The 19,621-nt window shown below is 38.7% G+C and overlaps 1 protein-coding gene across 1 annotated transcript; it reads right to left on the bottom strand.

Moving 5' to 3' along the window:
• Positions 1-3,606: 3,606 nt before the first annotated feature.
• LOC114317708 (cysteine synthase) lies at positions 3,607-18,873 on the bottom strand. The gene is given in 9 exon segments (XM_082913569.1): positions 3,607-3,698; positions 3,884-3,969; positions 4,135-4,192; positions 9,994-10,074; positions 13,356-13,407; positions 13,532-13,572; positions 13,627-13,657; positions 18,496-18,510; positions 18,614-18,873. Coding segments are annotated over 9 exon segments (669 nt in total). The 5' UTR covers positions 18,827-18,873.
• Positions 18,874-19,621: the final 748 nt, after the last annotated feature.

Consider the following 19,621-nt stretch of genomic DNA (forward strand, 5'->3'; position numbering starts at 1 on the left):
GCACTTTGGAATTTGCTACTCGCAAGTAGGCTAAAATACGGATTTCAACGAGTTTTTCCAACTCAGACAATCCAACCTTCACCCACAGGCATTCAAACAGTTTATCACATAAGCATCTAGCCACATGGTAAGCATACTGTCATGATAGCATTCACACGCATGCAGTATGCTAAAGCATGAAAACACTTACATCGTACTCCGTGCCAGAACAATAAACTAGTTAGCCAACATGCATGGTCCTAGTTCATGTCAAATTGACTAATGCAACACATACAGGATGCAATTAGAGTAGGCTCGGCTAACCTAAACATGGCATGTGAAATGCAATTAATTGATGCACGTATTCAGTTCGGAATTGAAGTACAAATGCAGTTAGCATGATGTACCGAGCCCGGTGCGTGCGAGACAAATGTATGGATGCACGCATGCATAGCATAAGGTATGCTAATTTAAACATGACCTATTACTAACCATCAAAGCAGGTAAGTAAAAGGGAGAAAGAAGTGGGGGTTGGAAGACATGCACACACTCACCCACACTTATTACAAATTCGCCCTCACTCGGAGGGACCGAAAGAATAATACAAATTAACTAACTCGCAAGCTAATTAATTATTACAAATCACCTAATTAATTAACAAATTAACTAAGCATAAGAAAACAGTAAAAGGGGCCTCGGGAAGAGGGTTCGATGCGCGCGTGCTCGGGTCTTGCTCGGAAGTGCACTGCCATGCATAGGCTGCCTCTGTTTTCCCTGCTCTGCCTCTTTGAAGACTGCCAAAGTCTCAGAATTGCTTCCCTGGACATTAGGAGACACCACCGGCTGAGTAGAATGGCCACCGGCAGTGGTATGTGACCACCGGCAGTTGGTGAAGCTATCGGCCCAGGAAAGATTGCCGGTCGGCACTAGACACTACCGGTCGGCATAAAGTTCCTGCAGAATCTGCAATTGACAGCAACAGAGGGCAAGGCAGAGCATGGCAATGCAATTCAAGCAATGTATGCACCAATCATGTCCCTTATCATGTTAGTGACTCAAATGGACATGCTCCTTGGTTCTCGGACCATCAATCGCGCATTTCCATGCGTTATGGCCCAAGGGACCAAGTGTGCACATTTTGATGTCAAGTACAATGCAAACCATCAAACCAAAGGGGGCCAATCCCTATCACTAAATCAAGGGACAAGGCATGCATGTTCAACGCAACCTAAGCATGTTAACTAACATGCAACATGGTATAAAAGGGAGCATGCAAACATGCAATGCACATTAGGTACACAACCTAAGCAACAAGGCAAACAAGCATGCCACAACTATGCAAACTACTTAGAGCATGCAAGATGTGATCTAATCATGCAACATGCTAGTAGTTTGACCAAGGGAATGCATACCAAATGCAAATGATTTCAAGCATGCAACACATGCAGCCAAAGCATGCAAACATGAGGTAATGTAATAGCACTTGAATGGCATACAAGGGATGGACTTACACTAATTGGACGGCTCTAAGTTAGGTCCCAAAACAGTGGCCAAAGCTTAAGAAGATGGGACCAAACACACATACACACATGCACATGTTAAGGCCTAAACACTTAAGCATCAAAGGGCATCTTTTAAGCACAATTAAAAGGGAATAATCATGGACATGGGGCATGCATTAAACTCTGAAAATCATGCAAGAACATGGCGCCAAACCAAGCAAACAAGATAGGCTAAACATGCAACAAATGGCCCAAGCATTCAAGGTAAGCTAAAGGGGTATTTGACCACACTTAGCAAGACCAAACATGGCATGAATTTAATGATCAAAAACAGAGTTTTAGCACATAAAACAAAGCCCAAAAGACCACTTAGATGGCATCTAAATGGCTTGAATTCAAAAGCATGCACAAATGCACTTTCAAGGAGCATGCCACACAAGTTCATAAGACATCAAAGGGGCATCCAAGGCAAGCATACAAGCATGCAAAGGGGACTGAAATGATGCCATAAATGGTGCCAAACCATTAAAATAAAGCAAGTAATGCATGCTGTACACTCACACACTTAAGGCCAACAAGCCAAAATGCAAAGGGGCTATACTAAACATGCCACAACTGACCAAAATGACTAAGGATAGACCTCTAGCATGGCAAAATAAGCATAAAAGCTTCACAAAGCTAGGCCTAAAACATGCTTGAGCAATGGTTTACAACCTAAGGCATGTTAAGGCCTAAACATGGCATTACAAGGTAGGTATGCTAAGCATGCATGGTGTACCAAAACCAACATACAACAATGCTATTTCATGGCAAAATAAGCATAAATAACAGCCAAGGTATGGTCAACATGAGGCTTAGCTAGGTGCTCATTAAAGAGGCAAAAATGGCCCTTTTCAAGGACAACAAGGAGAGGGGGTGACCCTCTCCTTCTTGGGACTTCAAAGCACCATTCTTACCACTGAAATCCCTTAAGATTTCAGTGGTGAGGAGGCCCAAACACCAAAGTCCCGGAGCTCACTCAAAATGGCTCAAAATGGGGCCTCTCAAGGCCTAAGAGGGGTCAAACACCTCCAAACCACAAAACACTCTAAACAAACTATTTAGAGGGCCCAAAAACAGAACTTTTTTATATTATACACTAAGCTCAAAAATAGTTCTAAGATATGCAAAAATAGTATGCAAGAATGGGGAATAAAGGAGTAAGATTGTTACCCTTGAAGACCCCCTTCACAAATGAAGCTCCAACAGCTTCTTAAACTCCAAACCAGCTCCAAAACCCTGAAAACAATCCCTTAGAACCTCAATACCCAAGGGATGGTGTAATGGTAGGTGTTTGTGTGCAATACTATGAACAAATACACCTAGAACACTCAAGAGAGAGAGATATAGAGATAGAATGTATATAAATTCTAACCCTAGAACCAGAGCTTCTAACAATATTTTTTCTCTCTAAAATGTCTAACCCTAAAGCCAAGAGAGGAGGGCTCCTCTTATAGAGGAGCCAATCTTGTAAAGCTTACAAGGTAAGCTAACAAGAAGGCCATCCCCCCATACACGTGTATGGAGGGGAACAAAATGCCAGCCAGCTGTATTAAAATATCTGCAAAAGCAGATGAACAGTAGTCGGCTGCTCAAAATTGCCATTTTGACAAAATGGACTGCCGACCGGCAACAAAGAATGCCGACCGGCAATAAACATTGCCGATGGCAACAAAACACCAGCCGGTGGCCTCTGGCCATGGCCGGTGATGTGTGGGGATGCCTTACAAGGCATTCCCTGCCCCTCCAAGGCAAAACACAAGTGTTTGGTGCAAATCCATACACTAAACAGTCGAGTTCGGAGATCCTGGGGCAAGGCGCGTAGCCGAGACCTCCGGGAACTCCAAACGAACACAAACATGGATGGTCACCGGGTGTTCAAACGGTGACGTCCAAGTCTTGAGGACGGTCAAAAATGGGGTGTCTACACATACCCTCTTGCAAACACAAACATCAACTAAACTAGTAATAGTCACAAGATTTATTTAAAAACCAAGAAGAACCAAAGCAAAATCGCCCAGAACAAAACTGCATTGCAACCTTAAAAACTTGGCATATTATCACCTTTCCAAAGCTAGGAAAAATCTCAGGGTTCAAAAGTCATATTCTCTGCCTCACGCTTCGAGGAGTCAAACAGCACAGATGACAAATAACGCTCTCCAAAGCTGGGGAACACCACTTGTCAAAAACAAACAATAGAATATTTGTAGGTGGTTAAAATTCTGAGATTTGTCCAATGTTGTGTTCTGCCAAATTACGATGCAATATCTTCTAGTACATTAAAATTTGCCCAATTGAGAACAAAATATACACAAATGACATAACAAAACAGCAAAGCTGAACTTGTATGCAGAAAATCAAACATACAACAATGAGTTTTCCAGCATTTTCTGGCCTCTTAGCTATCTAAATTGCAGCAGCCGCAGCAACATCAGATGATATTCCTACCCACAATACATGTTACCATAAGCACCATCAAACTTGAGAACTAAAAAATAAAAATAAAAAAACCTAAGACATGAACTTAAGAGTTCCGTAATTTTTAGAGAGGAAAGCAATATAAAAATGCCTGTAAGACCCACAGTTGAATAATTTGGAGAATTATGTTCTTACCAGCAAACCTTCTTTCAATGCAAGAAGCTTGGCAGTTTCAATAGCTTCCTCACTTGATATTTGCAAAGTTCAAACATTAATAACTCAGCAATAATTATCAGAGATTGGCCTTTGAATATGAAAAGCAGCAAAGAATGATGGAAGAGTAATAACAATTACATAAGCTTTCTCATACAAGTAAACATGCTCCATTAAAACACGTGTTGTTATCACTATTGCACTGGAAAAGTACTTTAGCAAATCATAGCACATGTCAAAAGGTAGACCTTTTTTTTTTTTTTTAATCTGTTCTAATGTATAATGTAAACTGTTTTATTTGATAACAGGTCTTGGACTTCTCACTCACTCTAGTCAACGGTCACAAGAAATCCTGACATACATGGGATAAGTTATGAATTCCCCTTTCCATGCACTTTGACTGAACAAACCAGGAGTATTTCGCTTAGCCAATTTCAAGAATCTTTTTTTTCGATGAATAAACCTATTTCAAGAATCCTACAACTTGTTTTAGGCTATTTATTCCCTATGCTAGCTGAACTTTAACAGGGTTTGTAAGTTTTCTGAATAAAACTATATATTAGACTGATTCAATAAAACAAAGAATACATCACTTATATAGAACTCTAATTCTTAAGCCTAAAAGAATACATCACTTATATAGAACTCATATAGAACTCTAATTCCTAAGCCTAAAAGGAAAAAAGAGAAACCGAATATAGGCAATATTCTCACACCCTCGCTCAAACTCAAGGTGTGTTAGCAGAAAACACTGAGAGTTTGTCAAGAAGAAACAGAAATTGAGCAGTGGTGTGAGTCTTGGTGAAAAAGCCAGCAAGTGGCAGAGTCGAAGAGATAAAAGGAAGTGAGATAGAACCAGACTGCAGATGCTAACGGACAAAGTGACAATTAATCTCAATGTGCTTTGTCCGTTCATGGAAGACAGTGTTATGAGCAATTAGAATAGCATTGTGGTTGTCACAATAGAGAGAGGTCGGAGAAGATTGAAGGACACCCAAATCAAATAAAAGACTACGAAGCCAGACAATTTCAATAGTAGAATGAGTCATAGCATGATACTCAGCTTCAGCAATAAAACGGCCAACAACAGTTTGTTTCTTACTTTTCCAAGAAATTAGGGAATCGCCAAGAAACATACCGAAACCAGAAGTGAATTTACGATCATTAACATCACCAACCCAATCAACATTAGCATAGGCCACCAAGTCTAAGGAAGAAGTAGAAGATAATAGCAAGCCCTGAAAGATAGTACTGCAAAGATAGCGAAGAATCCGAATCAAAGCAGCCCAATGTGTAAAACGAGGAGCAGAAACAAACTGACTAATCACATGGACAACATAAGCAAGATTAGAGCGAGTAACTATCAGATAGACTAAGCAACCCACAAACTCGTGATATAACGTAGGATCGTCTAGAGGAACACCATCAGTAGTGTTGAGCTTCACATTAAGCTCAATGGGGGTTTCAGAAAGCTAGTGTTAGTAAGACCGGCACGATGGATAACTTTGTTGGCATACTTGGCCTGAGACAGAAAGTAGCCCTTGGGAGAAGAAGCAACCTCAATACCAAGAAAATATCGCAATAGTCCAATATTCTTCATTTCGAAATTGCGAAAGAGATGCTGCTTGCTTCTTGACCTCAAAGATAGTAGAAGAGTCAGAACCAGTGATGATCATATGATCTTCATATAATAATAATAAGGCAATAAAACTAGCAGAGGTGGGGAAGAAAAACAATACAGAGTCATGGGCACAAGGATGAAACCCAAGCTCAGTAACAGCTGTCTGAAAACGATCATACCAAGCACGATGAGATTGCTTCAAACCATACAGAGCACGCCAAAGTCGACAAACCTAACTCGAGGAATGGTGAAGGCCAAGGGGATGATGTATGTAAACCTCCTCAGTGAAATGGCCATTAAGAAAAACATTCTTAACATTCATCTGATAAAGAGGCCAATGACAAACAGAAGCAATAGAGATCAAAGTATGGACAATAGTCATCTTGACAACAGGAGCAAAAGTCTCCTCATAATCAATACCATATTCTTGTAAGAAACCTTTGGCAACCAGGTGTGTTGTATAGCGCTCAAGAGAACCATCAGAATGAGTCTTGACTTTATAGATCCATTTGCAACCAATCAGATTCTTGCCAACAAGCAGAGGAACCAACTCCCAAGTACTAGTCTTTTATAATGCAGATAACTCATCCTCCATAGCTTGAATCCAATCAAGATCCTGACAGGCCTCCTTGTAAGACTGAGGTTCTGAAAGAGAGTAAATAGCAGACAAAAACGTACAATATGAAGGAGAAAAATAGGTTTTAGCAAAACCAAGTTTGACTACCTATTTACAGACGCGAAAGGGATACTTACGATTAGCCAAATCAGGGTCGTCAGAAGTAGGAGAATCAGCAACAGGGGCAAAGACAACTGGTGGAGGGAGAGCCTTGCGACAAAAATAGACTAACAACAGAAGAGGAGAATTGAGTAGACGAGGGAGGAGGTGAAGATGATGGAATAGACTCATGGGGAACAATAGAGAAGAAGGAACAAGCTCATGGGGAACAATAGAGATGTACTCATCAAGAGGGACCTCAGAAGGAAATGGATCAATATGAACCAAATCTTCTTTAGAAACGGAGCAATGAGAGAAGGAAGTTGAAAATAAGCTAGACGCTCTAGGAAGGCAACATGGTAAGAGACATAAAGGTAGCGGGAAACAGGATCGTAACAGCGATAGCCTTTCTGAGTAAGACTGTATCCCAAAAAGACATATCGGGCACTAAGTTTTGTCCTATCTTTTAGGAAGAAGGACAAAACATGCAAATCCAAAAACACAAAGGAGAGAGTAATTGAGGAGTTGGGAAAATAGAGCCTCATAAGGAGAACGACCAGAGAGTAGGGGGTAGGTATACGGTTGAGAAGAAAAGCAGTTGTAAGAACGGCTTGCCCCCAAAAGGGAGCCGAAACAGAGACAGAAAGGAGAGATCTAGCTGTCTCAAGAAGATGACGGTGTTTACACTCAACACGACTATTTTGAACTGATGTGTCAGTACAGGAAGTTTGGTGAATGGTACCTAAATTAGCCAGATACTCACAGAACTTAGTTTTAAAATACTCCCCACCTAAGTTAGACTGTAACAATTTAATGGTAGATCCAAATTGTGTGGTGATCATAGACTAAAAGTTACAATATATTTGGTAGAAATCAAATTTATGAGTCATAAGATAAACCTAAGTATAGTGGGTGCAATCATCAACAAAAGACACATAGTATGCAGAACCCCTTTTAGTAAGAATGAGAGATGGTCCCCAGACATCAATATGCACAAGAGAAAATGAAGAAACAAAAATAGACATACTTTTATTAAACGGTAAAGCTGACGTTTTGGCAAGTTAACACCCCCAATATTCATCAATTTGACTAGGAGAAACTTTACCTAACAATCCTGACTGAGCTAAAGACCGTAAGCGATCAACAAACAAATGACCGAGGCGAGAATGCCATAAGTAAAACTGACTCAACTAAGAATCTAACTGAAACGAAGAAAGTGCAGCTAGAAAGGCGGATGAAGGGAGATGCAAGCTCCACCATATAGAGATCTCCAACTCTACGGCCAGTTCCAATCTGCTTCTTGGACACCCGATCCTACATACAACAGACAGAAGAGGAAAAGATAACATCAAAACTAGAAGCATCAAATTGACTGATAGATAATAAACTGACAGATAATTGAGGGACATAAAGAACAAAGGAAATAGTAACAGCAGACATGGCAGAGGGTAAGAAAGACCCAATAGATAGAACAGACATACCAAACCTATTAGCAATATTAATAGTAATAGGAATAGGAGAGGGAATACAGTTTTGAAGTAAGGAAATGTGAAGAGTCATATGATGAGAGGCACTAGAATCAAAAAGCCAGACAAAAGAAGGGATACCTGAAGAGGATCCAAGCAAACCTAAATAAAGAGAGGTAAGAGCAGAGGCAGATGGGGATGGCTAAGAGGTGGATAGGATATATTGAAGTTGTGCAATCTGAGCACTCAAGGAAGCCAAGTCAAGATCAGGAGCCAGAGTAGATGTAGTATAAGCGGAAGGAGGTCGAAAACTACCAGGAGTAGGACCGTGGAATTATGTTTGAGAAGATAGAGCAGGTTAACATCCCTTCTTGGGACAGTTGTTCTTCCAATGACCACTCTGATGGCAAAAAGCACACTTATCTGGATCTAATGGTCCTTTTTTGGGTTTCGCAGTGGCCTGAAGCTAATGAGGAGGTGAAGTCGATAATAAAGGAGGCTTAGCAGGAGCCAAGAACACAAAGGGAGGCAAAGTCTGATTGGTCGTCTTAAGTCAGGTTTCCTCGGAGAGGAACTGACGAACAATAGCATCCACAGGGGGAAGAGGAGACCGATGAAGGATGTCACCTCAGATAGCCTCATACTAAGGGAAGAGAGCCATTAAGAACTGCACTAAATAACCCTGCTCTCGAAACTCAATATAAGCGTCCAGTATCTTGAGACTAAGTGGTTCCATAAGAGCCAACTGATCCCAGAGACCTGTCATCTCAATATAGAAGTCCTGAATAGTCTGATCTCACTAACGAGCACTTTACATAGCTGTTTCCAACTCATACCGCTTGGCAAAGTTGAATTGTTGATAAACACCTAGTAAATAATCCTATCTCTCCTTGGCAGTACTGTACTTGGAAAACATCATTTCAATATGATCATCCACAGACTTATGAAACCAAATCAAAACTTGGGCATTATCACAATCCCAAGTATCACAGAAAGTCAGATATATTGTCGCCTTTGGGTCCGATGGACGAGGAACAGAACCCGAAACATAGCCCTATTTTTTCTGACTAAGAAGAAAATTCTTTATAACACTGGCCCGATAAGCATAATTGTCACCGGTGAATTTGCATTTGATGGCTTGGATTTTAGTGTTCAACAATGTAATAAAACAAAGTTTATAGAATGTTATGGGTCAAAGTATAAATAAAACAAATTAGGGCTTCAAGTGTAAATACCCAGAACCAGCAGCAAAGAGAGAAGTCAAGAAGGAGAAGCTAGAGTCAGATAGAGGTCGCAAGAGAGAGAGAGACCTTCACGACAGAGAGAACCACCTTACGAAGCCAAATCGTGAGAGACTGAACCCGATGGAGTCAATCGATTTGAGAGGAACAAGAGCAAACCAGGATCGCGAGTCTGGTGAGAGAGGAGATTGACCACGATCGACTTGAACAAAGACCAGACGAACCAAATGGGTCGACTCGAACCAAGACCAGATGAACCGAACCCAATCTCGAATAAGATGGGTCGCACGTATTCACAAGGTTGAACTAAAGAGTTCAATGAAACAAAAAAGCTTCAACAATGGCTGCTAGGGTTTCGAACCAAGCTCTGATACCATATAAGTTTTCTGAATGAAACTGTATATTAAACTGAATTAATAAAACAAATAATACATCACTTATATAGAACTCTAATTCCTAAGCCTAAAAGAATACATCACTTATATAGAACTCATATAGAACTCTAATTCCTAAGCCTAAAAGGAAAAAGGAGAACCCGAATATAGGCAATATTCTCATAGGGTTACCCTAACACCCTGATTTGTGATGGTTTATACACTTTGAGGACTATATAAATGCCAAGCTGCAGATAAAATGAAGCACATAACCACCAATCAATTCTCTTCATCTTTATCATTTCTTTCTTTATTTTTTTGCTTTACTTTTCTTCATGATACACAAAGCGTGATGCATGATTAGATTCATTCACATGTTTACTAAATGAATGAGACTGCCTTGTTAGAAAGATTTTTGAGGCTTACTTGAACAACTTTATCAACTAAAGTGACATCCATTACGCCAGGGATGAAACCAGCACCAATTCCTTGAATTTTATGAGGGCCTCAAACATTACAGCATGTAATATGTCAAGTTCAAATAAACAAAGATATTGCTCTTCTTGAAAGCTCAAAGATTAACAAAAATTTTCAATTATAGAAATTCTAAGTATTAGGTAATGCTGTGATGGCCACCAGAAAAGTAGATAAATGGCTATTGCACATGCAATAAGTTGGTTAGATGTTCTCATACATGGTTTCAAATGTTGATACCAAAAAAAAATAAAAATAAAATTGCAGCTCAAATTATTAAAGTGAATACGGATATATCAACAGTGAATTTGATGTCATCAACAAAGTATGGATTTTCTTTTTCATGCTGGAAAATTTTACTCAACAGTATTTCCAAACTCATAACCAAGCACAAGAATATGAGACAGTAATACCCACATTGAATTTTCAACAATGCATTTCAAATTGCATGCAAGAAAACCCATATTTAAGGTTTTCTTAGTCCCTGTTAACAACCACAAACAGTATATTGGCAAAATGACATCACATATTGTACATGAAATCCATCCAAATATAAACCATAATAAGGAAGCAAATTCTTTGAAATCTCTAACTGTGCTGTTTTTGGCATAAATATTCACATAACTGAATCACTTTTAGGCATTGTTTGTATCATTATTGCAAGCACAATTCTTACGAACTTGTGCTTAAAAACATGCAGGTGTAGCATGTAGAGAGCAATAAAAAGGAAAGGGCAAACTTCACTTTACCCCGTGGTTTGGGCCATGTACGGTTTACTCCCCTAACATTTGGAAATAACCACACAACCCACATGTGGTTTGTGAACTAAAGTGTACTGTTAAACATTCCATCCAACTTGGCAAACATAAAGGGATTATATGCTCATTTTCAAATTTCAAGGGGATAAATCACACATAGAATAAAGCATAGGGATTAAAGTGCACTTTGCCTTCTAAACAAATGACGAAAATATAAAGGTATTTTAGTCTTTTTCATTAAATCATCAACGGGCCTAATGGTGCACTTTAGTCCACAAACCACAAGGGGGTTATGCGGTCATTTTCAAATGTTAAAGGAGTAAACCACACATGGAATAAAGCATAGGGGGTTAAAGTGCACTTTGTCTTCCAAACAAATGATGAAAATATAGAGATATTTTAGTCTTTTTCATTAAATCGTTAACGGGCCTAATGGTGGACTTCAATCTACAAACCACAAGGTAGTTATGTGGTCATTTCCAAATGTTAGGGGACAAACAGTACATGGCCCAAACCATAGGGAGGGTAAAGTGAAGTTTGCCCAAGGAAAGATATGCTGCTTGATTAATCTAGGGTGTACAGAGGGGTGAGCCCCAGCCTTTTGATAAAGCACTACACGTAATACAAGAAAATCAACAATAGAAGACTAGAATGATTAGCAGCCAATCTTTGCTTTTATCCAACAAATGAGAAAATTAAATCTTTTACAGAACATGTTAAAGAAAAATATTCATACCAGGTCATTCGTGACACTCAGCACACAATTTTTTGTATAAAAAATGGTGATAGGATATTCACATGACATTGACCAATGGCTAGTTACAAAGCATGTTGATCGATGGTTGTGATACAAGTCTAACATACAAAACATTCCCAACAATATTAAAACTAGAAAATTAGTCCCTTTTCTACATTCAAAGATAAGCACTAAAGCCTCCCCTTTACGACAGGAGTATCTGTGTGTGTGTGTGTGTGTGTGTGTGTGTGTGAGAGAGAGAGAGAGAGAGAGATTTTGGCATGAAAAATTATTAGAGTTTGCTAATGAAAAAAGCCAATAAAGCTTGATAGCATCAAAAGTGCTGTTAAGCATTTAGAAAAAGAAAATTGTGAAAATCTTATCGTGCTAGAAAATAACAAACAAACATTTTATAGTTTACATATCATTGACATCACTGGTCATTAGATACATTATAGACATGTTGAGATGCAACAGACAATCTGAAACTAGGTCAAGCCTAAGGAACGTGTCGTAAGTTTAGTATTTAACAAGAGAGCCTAAAGATTTTGTCACAAGGTTACTATCAGTACTGAACAAGCTACACCAAGCATGTTTTGTCATTTGCCACACAAAGCGAATCATTAGGCAACTTGAACTTTAAAAAAGGATAACATTATTTTTGAAGCAGTAATGATCCTCAACACAAGTATTGAAAGTCTTCATTATATATGAAAGCACCAACAAAATTCAGACACAAAATAACCACTGCTTATCACTCTCTCAAGTAGTGAAAAATGGCATTTGTTTGTAAGACAAGCCATTTGAAGTAGTTTGATATCTATTCACTCTTTTTTTTTTTCCAATTAATTGGTCAATTTATTATGATCATCACAGAAGAATCATGAGTTTGGTCAATCAATAATTGGTAAGCCCTTGATCTATGGGAACCGACCTACACTAGCCAATGAAAAAACCTCAAAACATATAAACAACAATAAATCATTTTAAGCAAAAATATATATATATATATATATATATTACATTGTAAGTTGTACTTCCAAGTTCGTTTCCCTGATAATTGTACATCTGATTGTAAATGTACTTCCAAGTTGTACTTTCAAGTTCGTTCCCTTGATATTACATTGTAAGTTGTACATCTGATTATTCTAATTCTTCAAATTTGAGTCGGTCAAATGTTGAAGTTTAAGGTTCACACCTAATTAGGTGAATGCTTCTAATTTAAAATGTATATTATGATGAAGCTTTAAACATTATTCAACATTACTAATGTTTGCATTGACATATTCCATAGCATATCATAGGACTACTTTGACAACAGTTTAATCACCCAAAACCCCCGCAATAGAAGTGGGGGAAAAGCCCCCAACAGACAAGTACTCTCTGCTAAAACAATTAGACTGCTTAGGTGAACTAGTCCACCTATCTAGCAGAGCAGCAGAGTACACCAGGTCTTCGTTTTTGTCAATCCTGTTACATAATAATAACTTTGTTTTCTATCATTCTTCTGCGTACAGAAACAAAGTCACAAACAAATAAGTTCATCATAGTAAATCCATAACCAAATACACAGTTGTGTCTACGTGCCCAGATGTTAGAAATTATCATGTCCAAAATCCTAGCTTGTTTCCCAAAATCACATGTAACAACCATGCCTAATGATGATTGCGAAACACAAGTTCATTCCAAATCATATATTCCAACTTGTCAAAGCCAACAAAATATCTAAAAGAAGAAAGAATGCACCAGAAATACAAGAATATTGTTGACACCAAACCAGGATAGAAAATGGGGAGACATGTTGGAAAGCACAACTCACTAGGTTTTCCTCCATTTAAAACTGCACTTTCAACTGGTTCTACACCAGATAGCTATATATGAATAAAGAAGGGCACCAGCAGCAATACAAGAAAAAGAACACAGATTAACGAGAGAGAGAGAGGAGTTCATTAAACTTTACTTTTCCAATAAAATCAGAGAATGAAAAAGATTAACCTTAATCTCAGGGTTTTGCTCTTTAAGGTACCTCCTAACACCTGTAATTGTACCACCTGTGCCTATCCCAGAAACAAAGGCATCAACTTTCCCACCTGGGCCTTTCCAGATCTCTGGTCCAGCGGTCTCTGAAGTTTTTAGAGAAGAGAAAGAGTTAGGGAATGAGTGAGACCTCATCCCCTTTTATATTGATAACAATGCGTAATTACAAGAGTGTTATCAGATATAAATTATGGGCCAGCCCATTACATCAATCAAGGGAAAATAAAATCAAATAAGAATAAAATATATGCAATATTATTTCCTATTCTAACACTCCCTCTCAAGCTAGTGCGAAGATATTTCTCATACCCAACTTGGTGAGAATGTCATGAAATGGTTTATTCCCTATTCCTTTGGTAAGAACATCCGCCAGTTGATCACCAATCTTCACAAATGGAGTGTATATGATGCCACTAGTGAGTTTTTCCTTGATGAAGTGCCTATCAATCTCAAAGTGCTTGGTTCTGTCATGCTGAACCAGATTATGAGCTATGTTGATAGCCGCCTACAACCTCATGGAATCAGTCTGATGAATCCCCAAGTCTCTTAACAATAATCTAATCCACAACAACTTGCATACACCTTGAGCCATAACCTTGAATTATGCCTCGGCACTGGATCTAGTAACCACATTTTGTTTCTTACTACACCAAGTGACCAGGTTACCTTCAACAAATGTGTGATATCCAAAAGTTGATCGTCTATCAATGACTGATCCAGCCCAATCTGCATCAATAAAAGTCTCCACACTAAGATGACCATGTTTTGAGAAATAGAGACCATTTCCAAGAGAAGATTTCAGGTATCTCAAAATCCTCATAACTGCCTCTAAGTGAGTAGTTTTAGGAGCATGCATAAACTAGCTAATCATACGTACTGCAATAGTAATGTCTGGGTACGAATGGGATAAGTGTATAAGCTTCCCTACTAATCTCTGGTATCTCCCCTTGTCCACTAGCTCTCCCCCTTGATCCTCACTTAGCTTCTGACCCGATTCTAGAGGTGTGTCACATGATCTAGTTCCAAACATCCCAGTCTCCTTTAGCAAGTCAAGTACATACTTCCTCTGGCATATGAAAATACCATCCTTGAACATAGCTACTTCAATACCCAGAAAGTACTTCAAAGTGCCCAAGTCCTTGATTTCAAACTCCTTGACGAGGTACTCCTTCAACCGACGAATTTCTTCAACGTCATCATCTGTCAGAACAATATCATCAACATAAATAATTAAGGTTGTAGTCTTACCAAGTGATGAGTGTTTGACAAATAAGGTATGATCAACCTAACTCTGCTTGAACCCATATTTCAACATAACTTGAGCAAACCTTTCAAACCAAATCCTAGGAGATTGCTTTAGTCCATAAAGTAACTTCTGGAGCCTGCACACTTTACCCTTGGACCTAGCATCTTCGAACCCAGGGGAAATATCCATATAGACTTCTTCTAAATCTCCATGACGGAAGGCATTCTTCACATCAAACTGATGAAGTGGCCAATCCAAATTTGCTGTAAGGGATAGCAGTATTCTCACAGAGTTCATCTTAGCAACTGGTGCAAGTGTATCCTGATAATTTACCCCATAAGTCTGAGTGAAGCCCTTAGTAACCAGTCTTGCTTTGTACCGTTCTATGGAACTGTCTGCTTTGTGTTTTACAGTGTACACCCACTTACAACCAACTAGATTTTTGCCACTAAGTAACTCCACTATCTCCCAAGTGCCATTCTTGCTAAGGGCTCTCATTTCCTCCATCATGACCTGTTTCCACTTAGGAATAGAGAGAGCATCCTAGAAATTGTTAGGCAAACTTACAAATGAAATCTTAGAAAGAAAGACTTTATATAAGGGAGATAAATTAGAATATGAGACATGATTAGAAATAAGATGCTAAGTACATGACGTAACCCCCCCTCCTATTAGCAATAGGAACATAAAGATCTGAAAACTCAAGAATAGAAACATTAGGATTAGAATTACCTGGACTCTCAGGAGAGAGGAATTACTCTGGACACTCATCTAGAGAAGAAGTTGGCAGTAGAGGATTAAAAATAGTGTCTTGCATCCAAGTGACTTTATGTCTATCTTTTTCCCTGGCATAAACTTTTCCTTCTTCCTTTTCCATAACAATTGTTGGCTCAACATCCTCTATCTGTTCAACCACTGGTGGTAATGGAACAGGAATCTCTTCACACCAAGGCTTCCCTTGAAGGGATGACTATAACATTGGGGAGGTTTGAAAGTAAGACTGAGACTCAAAGAAAGTGACATCCATGGAGACAAACCATTTACAAGATGGAGGATGATAACACTTATAACCCTTTTGGGTGGCAGAGTAACCCAGGAAAACATACTTAAAAAACCTAGAATCCAATTTACCACACGTGGGTGAATGATTATGGACAAAATAAACAAATCCAAAGGACTTAGGGAGGAATAGAGAACCCAGAAGAGGTGGATCCGAACAAAACCTGAAGAGATATTTGTTTTTGAAGGACTTGAGTGGAAAGACGATTAATCAAATAAGCTACAGTGAGAACTGTTTCCCTCCAATATGCGCGAGTGACACGCATTTCAAAAAATAGGCAATGGGCCAAATCAATGAGATGTCGATTTTTTCATTCTGCAACACCATTTTGTTAAGGGGTATTAGTGCATGAAGTTTTGTGAATAATACCATGAGTAGCAAAATAACTAGCAAGACCAAAGTCAATATATTCCCCCACATTATCAGAATACAAAATTTTTACAACCGCCCCAAACTGAGTACAAATCATTCTATGAAAGTTTTGAAACACAGAAAACTCCTCACTCTTGTCTTTCATCAAATGTAACTAAGTGGCCCTAGAATAGTCATCTATGAAAGTAACAAACCATTTTTTTCCCTTTAAAGACACAAAAATATGAGGGACCCCATATATCAAAATGAATCAAAGAAAATGGAACTGAACTATTATTAATAGAAGGAGCAAAAAAAACTCTGTGTTATTTTCCACGTTGACATGACTCACTAAAAATCAGACACGTTATTTTTCTCAAAAACAGAAGAAAAAGATGCTTAAGTAGTAAAAATGAGGGATGTCTTAAGCGACGGTGCCACAGCCAAAGGTCTTCCTTGGTGGATGGTAACTAAATAGATAAACAAGCCAGCTTATCAGTCTGATCCAGAATGTTGAGACCATGGTCCTCTCTACCACTACCAATCCTCTTTCTCGTGATAAGGTCCTAAAAAAGATAATGATTAGGAAAAAAACGTCACGCTACAATTCAAATCACGAGTTATACAACTCAAAGATAAAAGATTAACACTAAAATTGGGAACATAGAGTACAGAGGATAAAGGAAGGGAAGAGGTGACATGAATTAAACCTTTCCCTTACACAGATGAAATAGTACCGTCAGCAATACGCACTTTTTCCTGACCTGAGGAGGGTATATACTCTGAGAACAAATTAGAGGAACCAAACATATGGTCGGAAGCACCCAAATCAATAATCCAAAGAACAGTCTTATGAAATAGCAATGCACTTGTAAAGGAAGCCAAGTTACGTGAGTTGGCAAAGGAAGAAGAGGATGCACCGAAGACAGTAATAGAGGCTCGACGGTCTAGCAAGTGGCGAAGAACAATCTCAAACTCTGAGGCAAACAACCCAGAAACATCAGCAGCCAGTGAGACAACGGAAGCTGAAAGTGGTGCTTAACCGTGTCAGAAAGATGTACCTGAGCATTGGTCCCTCGGTCTCTAGATTGGCTCGACCTACCCCTCAAGAATCAGGACGATCTCCTTGGCCACCAGATGGAGTCTCATGTAGCTTCCAGCAAGTCTCACGTATGTGTCGAGGTCTACAACAGTAGTCACAGAAAAAGAGCATCCTTCTCAGAGGAAAGACGAGAACCACAAGTCATACGCTCTCCATCTTCAGGGGTGCAAAAACCAAGGCAAAACGATTAATAGTGGGAGAAGCAAGCATCGTGGAGCGGCGATCCTCCTTATTCTGCACATAAGAAAAAGCTTCCTGGAGAGAATGAAGCATATCCATACCAAGTACTCTACTTCAAACTGGATCATACCGCACACTCATGCCTTCTAAGAACTTGAAGACTCGTACATGTTCTACAAACTTTCGGTAACTAGCAGAATCCATGGGGCAGACAAGTTTATAATCTTGAAGATGGTCAAATCGCTTCCATCCATTGCTAAGGAAGGTAAAATACTGGATAACAGTCATCTCACCCTATACCGACCTTTCAATGGAGCAACATAACTCAAAAGTCTGTGAGAAGTTCCTTTTGCGGGAGTAAGTGGTAACTATAACCTCCCGAATGTCCTGTGCAGTGTCCATAGCCAAATAGCCCTCTTCAATCTCACGGACCATAGAGTGGATCAACTAACCCATGATGAGAGAATTGGTGATTTCCCACTGATTATAACTAGGGTCCGTAGTGCTAGGTCCCTGTATTCTACCATCAACATACTCCATCTTCCCTGTGCTCTTCAAAAAAATAGTCAGACTTTGCGGCCACGCTAGATAATTCTGACCATTGAATAGAGAAGATTGCTGACTAACCCTAATAGGCAGTCAGGGAGCCTAGGAGGACTGTTCTAGAGTGCCGAGGGCCTGTTCAAGGGGTGTCAGAGGGTTGGGTGGGACTGGTGTTGACTCTTGGTGTGAGAAGGTATGAAAGAATTAGGTTATGGCTGGATTAGGGTTGCTAGGGTACGGATGGCTTTAATACCATAAAGATTTTAGAGAAGAGAAAGAGCTGGGGAATGAGTGAGACCTCATCCCTTTTTATATTGATAATAAAGCGTAATTACAGGAGTGCTATCAGGCATAAATTATGGGCCAGCCCATTACAATAATCACGGAAAAATAAAATCAAATAAGAATAAAATATATGCAATATTATTTCCTATTCTAACAGTCTCATAATGGACCTAAACAGATGATATATATCAAATAATTAATCTATCCAATCAACTACCAACATATGCTGATAAGTGATAATACAGAAACTGAAAAATACTGGTGCCATAATACCTTTGGGTTGGCAGGGTTTTCAAATTGCTAAAAAATGTAGGCATTGGGGGTCTTTTCCTTTATTTCTTCCACCTTTTGAACAGCCCCTTTCATGTCCCTAGCAGGATCTGTAAGAACCAACTCAGCTTCAAAAGCTCAGAGAATAATTCTCCTTTCCAGACTCATAGAAGCAGGCATGGTAATGATTAGTTTACAACCCTTAGCTACTGCCATAAAAGCCAAGCCAATACCAGTATTACCACTGGTAGGCTCAATGAGGACACTCTTCAGCAATTATCATTTGGGCAGACAATAACAAAGGAAAGTTTGTCAAGCTCCCATGAACATTGTAGAAGGAACAAGCATAGTGTACAAGCATGTTTACAGTAATTAAATAATTCCCTTTATCTGTAGCAACTTAATACAGTTCATATAAAGGCACATTTCTGTATGCGATTAATCAAATGAACTTCTCATTTTCAAAACCATGGTTTTGTGAAATAGCAATGATAGCCACATTGGTACTAAGATGGAAAGAAGTGAACATACATAATAGAGGAAGAGTAATCCCTTTATCTGTAGCAACTTATTTTTGGATTTTTCAAATTTTTTTAGAATTTTTAAATAAATAAATAAATATATATATATATATATATATATATATATAATTTTTTGGTTTGTCTTGTCGAGCTGAATCTAGAACTTCAAAGTTTTTTGATTTTTTTTTAAAAGCTCACTAAAAATGAAAATAAGCCCAAAAAAAAGAGTCAAAAAATAACAAAATCCCAAAACAACACTTAAGCGTTGTTTTGGATGATTTAAATAAGTGCACATTTTGATTTTTTACGAAAGGATATTGAGAAAATTAAAGAGGTGACGTGATCCAAAAAAGATAAAAAATAAAAAAATAAAAAAAGGCTATTTTAATGTACCCTAAACAAGCTCTTAATATAGATCATGAAAAAGCAATGTGGCCTTCGAAAATTTTCATACAAAGAAAATTTCAAGCAGGAAAAATGAAAAAATATT

Source organism: Camellia sinensis, chromosome 2 (assembly GCF_055761805.1).
Source record: "Camellia sinensis isolate YWXY chromosome 2, ASM5576180v1, whole genome shotgun sequence".
Taxonomy (NCBI): domain Eukaryota; kingdom Viridiplantae; phylum Streptophyta; class Magnoliopsida; order Ericales; family Theaceae; genus Camellia; species Camellia sinensis.